General features: G+C 39.3%; 1 protein-coding gene across 1 annotated transcript in view; it reads right to left on the reverse strand.

The window, feature by feature from the left end:
- Positions 1-6,948, reverse strand: part of LOC125243154 (male-specific lethal 3 homolog) — a 38,685-nt gene extending 31,737 nt beyond the window's left edge. The window contains exon 1 of the mRNA XM_048152553.1: positions 6,614-6,948. Within this exon, the coding sequence (XP_048008510.1) occupies positions 6,614-6,821 (208 nt within the window). The 5' untranslated portion in view covers positions 6,822-6,948. The remainder of the gene's footprint in view (positions 1-6,613) is intronic.
- Between the last annotated feature and the right edge of the window lie 335 nt (positions 6,949-7,283).

Below are 7,283 nucleotides of genomic sequence, written 5' to 3' on the forward strand. Positions count from 1 at the left end.
TTATGTACTCTATTTGTGATTACAGACACATTAGGGGAAGAATATAACAACTTAAAGAGAAAAGATGCGTTCCAAAGCCAAATCTTTCCAACACAGAATAAATATTTCCATTCAACTCTGTCGAACGCTTTTTCGGCGTCTAACGAGATGACTACTTGAGGGACAGAGTTCTGAGAAAGTTTAGGTGAGTGGACTACCCCTAACAATCTCCGGATGTTACTAAAAGAATGCCAGCCTCTGACAAAACCTGTTTGGTCTTTTGAAATCAAGTTTTCTATTACTGTATCTAAACGTAAAGCAAGGATTTTTGCCAAGATTTTAACATCAGAGTTTAAAAGAGAGATTGGCCTATAAGAATTACATTTCAAAGGATCCTTACCAGGTTTTAATAAAAGTGTAATGTTTGCTTTATTCAAAGATGGTGGCAAACTACCCTTTCCAAAAGAGTCTTTAAACATATCAAGAAGAATAGGGGCTAATTTATCTGCAATTTTTTTTTATAAAAGTCTATTGTATAGCCATCAGGGCCGGGAGTTTTTTTACTCTGCATTAATGTGATCGAGTTTAAAATTTCTTCTATTTGTATGGGCTGATCTAAATTACTTTGCTGCACAGAACTAAGGGTGGGTATATCTGTATTGTTTAAAAATTCTAACATTTCAGAGTTAGATTTAGGGCTTTCAGAAGTATATAAATTTAAGTAGTAGTTCTTAAAAATGTTATTAATTTCAACTGGGTTAACTATTAAATCATTATTACGGTTACAAATTTGAGGTATAAGTTGAGAGGCAGCTTTAGATTTTAACTGGTGTGCTAAAAGTCATCCTGCTTTTTCTCCATGTTCGTATATATATCCTCTAGAACGTAATAAATACCATTCTGTTTTATTTGTTGATAACAGATTATACTAAACTTGAAGGTTCAGCCTTTCCTTATAAAGTTCAGGTGAGGGAGATGTGGAATATTGATAATCTAACCTTTTTATAGAATCAATTAAATCATCCTGTTTTTGTTTACGTTTTTTGTTGAGAGTTGAGGTATATGAAATTATTTCTCTCCTGATAACTACTTTTAATGTCTCCCACAATGAAGATGCTGAGATAGATTCTGATTTGTTATTTAATAGAAAATTATCTATAACTGTTGATACAAATGAACAAAATGCAGGATCTGATAACAAGGCCGTATTTAGTCTCCACATAGGCCTTTCGTTATACCTCAAATTGCAAATAGATCTAATTGCAAGGGGGCATGGTCTGATTCCTCTATAGGTAAATATTCGATTTGGAGTATTAAATATTCGATCTGCTGTTTGGAAACAGAAATCACCAAGGGTCAACAGCTCCCATTTGATCCATGAACGTGGATAAAGCTTGGGCCATCTTAGAACGGGATAAAGATTTAGGACTTGAACGGTCAAGAGATGGATCCATAATACAATTTATATCGCCACCAAAAATCATGAGATGGGAATTTAGTTCTGGCAATAAAGAAATCAACTTATTAATAAAATTCACATCATCCCAGTTAGGAGCATATACATTAACCAATAAAACAGGGACATGATATAACATCCCAGAGACTACAACATATCTTCCCTGAGGGTCTGCAATAGAAGCAGAGGCAGTAAATTGGATACTTTTGGATACGTTAAAGTTGGAGTGAAAAACTTGCCCCACCCATGATTTCCTAATTCTGAGATGATCAACTATACGTAGGTGGGTTTCCTGTAAATATATTATTTCAGATTTTATTCTTTTTAAATATGCAAACATTCTTCCTCTTTTAGTTGGGCTATTTAGGCCTTTGACATTCCAGCTAAAAAAATCTAACTTTTGATCCCCCAAGAGATTTAGTATTATCGGCCATATCAGACATGGGCAATTATGAATTTAAACAGGCAATCACAAATTAAAGATGCAATCATCAACTTACATGTTTCCTCATTGTTAAGTTCTTTCACAAACATAACATAAAACCAAACTTCCCAACATAATCCCCTTGCTTGCTTCCCCAACTGAAACAAGCTGCAGAAACCTACTCAAATTGAATGGCTCCTGATTATCCAGTCTTTTTCTTACCTTCTTGAGAGATCCCAAACCACAATATTTAAACGGAGTTCAGTATAGTGTCATTGTTATACATTGTACTAAATTAGTATTAAGGCAATGAACAGAAACAACATACTATAATTTCTTAAAATTTTAGATGACTTGCAATAGAAGAAAAAAAAGAAGAAGAAAAAAAATCAAAAGTGTGAGTTTCCTCTCTGAATTTCACACGCAGACGGACAGGGTACAGAAGTTGAAACTTTATTCCTTTCTGATAGAGGGATTGTGGCGAGGGGGGAGTGGTTCAGCGAGGTCTGCAACCGGAGAGAATAGCGGGAGACGCTTGGTAAGTGAGTGGGTTGGATGCAAATCACGAACACCTGTTTCTCGTTCTAGTGATTGGCGCAGAGACAGGATAAGACGCCGTGAGAAGCAGGAGTGTGTGAGAGAGAGGGGAACTGCTGACTGAGACACAGCGAGTTACTTGGAGTGAAGCCCTTTGCAGATTGTGTTTACCGACCCTGGAGTGAAGCCCTTTGTGGATTATTTGTGTTGCTGTTATCATGCGTTGCACAGCCTTTCTGTTGAACATTGGTTTCAATAAAAGCTCAGTCAGCAGTTGTTCGCCGTCCCAGACCTCTTCCTTCCCATACACGAACGTGAACTGTGTTACAGGGATTGTTTGACTTCTTTGAATCTGGTGCATTTCTTCGCCAACGCAGCGATCATATACGGGTATAGACTCAGTGACATTCCACTGAATTTAACATCATGTCACCTGGCCCAGTGAAGTGCCTTTTCCTTTTCCTGGAAACGGTGGAAGCAGACGATGAATGGTCTTGGAGATTGCCCTGCTCCAGGTTTGGGGCGAAGTGCGCGATGCACTCGCTCAAGTTCAGGAGGTTTGTCAAACACGCTCTCCATGGTATCTTTAACCAGCCCAGATATAAATCTGATAGTGATAGATAATTCTAATTTGTAATCGAGACGTTGTCAGACAAAATCAACATACACATAAGATAAAGACATTTTCTGTGATTTTGTGATTTTGTGGCTGTACATGTAAAATGATCACTCAGGTTAGAAGCAATAGTATCTATTTTATTTGTTCTCTGACAGAGCACACATCCTCAACTGAATGCGCTGATCCTCTAGGTCACTCACTGAACAGAGCAGATGCAGAAAGAGGTAAGCCTGCGGAAGGAAAGCAAGATCTTGCGCTTGTGCTGCAGTACCGGGGGTCTCGGAAGATAGATAAGGTTTTAACAAGTCGCCATATTTGTCACAATGCGCTTTCTTGGCAAAAATTTGCTCAGTTGGCTACACTAATGCAGCCTTCTGTCTCCAGGTCCAAGGCGGTAAACCGCTATCAAAAATGGTATTACTGCAATTTTGCACCGGCCGGAGGCAGTTACCAAACTGGTTCCGTGTGTGTATCACACCAATGTACATATTTTGCAACAGCAAATCAGTTATTAATTATGAAGGCTACATTTAAAACAAACTGGTAGTATTATTTTTCTTCAAAACTATCTAAAAAATGTAATTCCTGTAGGAATAAAATTTAATGCTTTTTAATGCCATTTAAGGGCCTTAATTTTTGCAAAATCCTTTTAATGACTTTTAATACTTTTTAATGCCACGCGGATACCCTGGTAAATTGTGTCCTCAGGTTTGTGTATGTAGTGTTCCGTGAGGTGAATATTCCGGATGTCATGACAACAGTGTGTAATGACTGAGGCAAATCAGACACAATTATTGGTTAGTTAACCAATAGTTTTAAGCTCACTCTGGAGTCTGTCCCCATCCCCCGGGAAGTTTTCAGTTACAAGTTTATTGCGCTGAGGAATGTGGTTGCCGCATGGAGAGCAGAGAAGAGACACAGAAAATCTGCATCTTTCCTGCATTTTCCACACAGAACACAGACTCTATGGCATTAATGTATAGACAGACTGTGCTATAAATGAATCCTTCTCAGGAAATGGTATCCATTATTACTGTTGTTGTATTGTACTCGTATTGTATTTACATGTTTGATGATTGTTAAATGTTATGACCTGCACGGTAACTTCAATTATGCCATGTTTGGTGTCTATGCATTCGTATCGAGCAGATTTAAATGTTTGTGTATGCGGTATGTCCATACCTACACAACACATAAGTGTTATAAGGATCTTTAATAGTCCTTCTTCAAAGCTCAACCAGTTTTTATCTTGCTCGGTCATAAAAGCCCCACCAAGGGGAGGTGTGTGTCACCCGGAAATACAACGACCTCATTGGCCCCCATCATTCCTAAGAGGTTGGCTTTGACCAGAGGTTAAAAACGATTGAACAGGGCCACTCCTTCTCTTTTTCTCCTTGCTTCTGAACGACCGAATTGATCTCCTTGCGGCCGGCCTAGGCCAGGCCTGCAAGGCCTGTAGGCCTCGGCCTACAAACGAGCCATGTGCTCCTCATCCAACATGGAAAAGACTGGCAATAACTTCGGACTGAATCATCCAAGATCTCTCCTCAGATGGCAGAGCCGATGCTCCTCAGCCTAAGGGCATCTTGCAAGTATCGTACATTTTAACACTAAACAGCGAGTTAGTATTAATTTGTAAGACTTACCTTTGCTATTGCTGAAGAAACTGATGATTCCTTTCCAGATTGCCTTTGACATTTCATGTAGCTCTAGTAACAGCATCTCTTCCGGTTCAACTCTATCATTACTCAGTACTTATGTGTGTGTGACCCTTTGTGTATGTTATGTTACGTGTTTGTTAGTTTAGTTATGTGTTTGTGAGTTAGTTAATAAAGATTGTGCACAAGACATGTTTGGTTCTGACTTCGTCTGCTAATGAATTGCCTCTTAAGTGATAGATCCGGACTACGTGCTCTGAGTAGTACAGTACAATAAGAAATATTATTTTTCCATAACTTGGAAATTAACATTTCTTAGAATTAATAAACAATCAACACTGAGCGTTCACTGGACGAACAGGTTAACTGATTGTAATATTAATTTTAATGTAGCTACGTCCAGTTAATCTGATTAACGGATTTGCATATTCATAATTAATCATAATTAATAATCATAATGAGTTATGAATAATTATTAATAGTTCCCCTTTGAGTTAATTTTCGCTACAAGTGCGATAGTTATCTTATGCATGACCGGCTGCTGATGGCTCACATGCACTCTCAGAAACACACACAGAGTAATGAATGAGCTCAGTATTTTGAATGAATAATACAGTTTCTTTCTTGCAATACCTTATAGTATGTCTCCTGAACACTTTCTATATATGAAGCACATCTCATTGTATCATTACGTGATACTTTTTGTATCCTTTTTGTAAAGTTTGAGCCTGGTCAACATTCATTGCCATTACATGGGGGAGCGCGTCCAGGATATTTTTCAAAATTTCTCCTTTTGTGGTCCAAGAAAGAAAGAAGGAAATAGGATTGGAACAGCACCAGGGTGAGTAAAAGATGACTTCATTTTCATTTTGTGGTGAACTATGCCCTTAATTATCACATTTCAGCAATATTGCGATTCCTATTCCTGTTTCTGTCCCTAGATTAAACCCCTTCTGAAATTAAAATGGAGACTTTAAAGCAGCATCAATGGAATAAAAATAATAATTCCCTACATTTATATAGCGCTTTTCTGGGTACTCAAAGCGCTTTACATATGGAAGGGGGAATCTCCTCAACCGCCACCAATGTGCAGCATCCACCTGGATGATGCGACGACAGTCATATTGTGCCAGAACGCCCACCACACACCAGCTTATTGGTGGAGAGGAGAAAGAGTGATGAAGCTAATCAGTATATGGGGATGATTAGGAGGCCATGATGATGGACAGAGGCCAATGGGCAAATGTGGCCAGGATGTCAGGGTTACACCCCTACTCGTTTTGAAGGACATCCTGAGATTTTTAACGACCGCAGAGAGGGTGACTGGATGTAAAACCTTCAGATGACAGAGATTATATCCATACGCAAGTTACCGAACCTGTTTAGTGCAGAGTGGCTCTCTTGCACTGTATGACATTACAGAAAACTAGTTGTCCGGTCTGGTTCTGTTTACAGCAGGACTTCACCTAAAATGTAGTTACGAGTTCTGATAATTTAGTCCTTTAGTGTGTGAGTTTGTTTATGGAATGCTGTTGTCACTCCTGCAAAATCCCATATATACAAATAATTATTTGAAAATATAATTTTTGTGCAGCCAGTTGGCCCCTCCCCAATGTAGGTCCCGGGCTTCAGCCCATGGAAGCCTGTGCGTTAATGCGCCCCTGGTCTCAACAGGTAAACGTAAGCTACTATCAATAAAAGGTCCAAAATATTAAGAATACTTTTAGCTGTGTTGCTATGTGTAATGAGAGTAAGCAACTGAGTAGCTAGCACTCTGTCTAGAGCAAACGTGAGCATCTCGGTTATAATAAACCCATCCAACATATCTGCATTGGACACTTTTTTTTGACATGATGCACCTGGTTTAATTTGAATTAACTTAAAATTGTGCATAAAGTTAGTTTTAAAAAATAGAACAGGACACAGAGAGTGTGACTCACTCTTCTCTAGGTTGAGGAAGAACTTGGGTAGTGATGCTTGCACCTCAGTAAGCCTTCTCTTTGGTTGAGGAGAGGCATTGCTGCTGCTTCCACCCCCACCTTCTGCTGCCCGATCCCCTCCGGATGTATTGCGTGTTGAGCGACGCAAGGATTGTGTGGCATCAGAATCCAGGTAGGCACAGCGTCTGCGCTTAGGCGGGGTTGCCATGATGACAGGGACACAGGAGGTTTCGCTCAGAGCTGCTTGGCTGTCTGTGGACTGGGGGGTAGAAGGATTCTGGCCAGGACTGGGGGAACGTTCTCTGAGATTCCTTCAATAAAAGTGAGAATTATGTGTAATATTAGCTGATCTTAGATTCTAAAATGAAAAAAAAAAAAAAATAGATATAACATCAATACCAATTCCACAGAAGCACATGTAAACATCCTGACTGACAGGGACTGTGTTGCATGCATTCTACATGCTCTAAGTTACACGCCAGCCCAACAGGAAGTCAGCTATTATGGGTTATTTGAAAAATGCATACTCTGGAATTTGATATATTCCTCCTAGGCGATTCATCCAATCGCCACCAAACTCTGTCAGCATGAAGTCAAGACATTGAGGATGCGAAATTGAAAGCGGATTTTCGATATCTCGAACGGTTTGGCTGTGGCGAGGCAACAAATT

Source organism: Megalobrama amblycephala, linkage group LG13, assembly GCF_018812025.1.
Source record: "Megalobrama amblycephala isolate DHTTF-2021 linkage group LG13, ASM1881202v1, whole genome shotgun sequence".
NCBI classification, from domain to species: Eukaryota; Metazoa; Chordata; class Actinopteri; order Cypriniformes; family Xenocyprididae; genus Megalobrama; species Megalobrama amblycephala.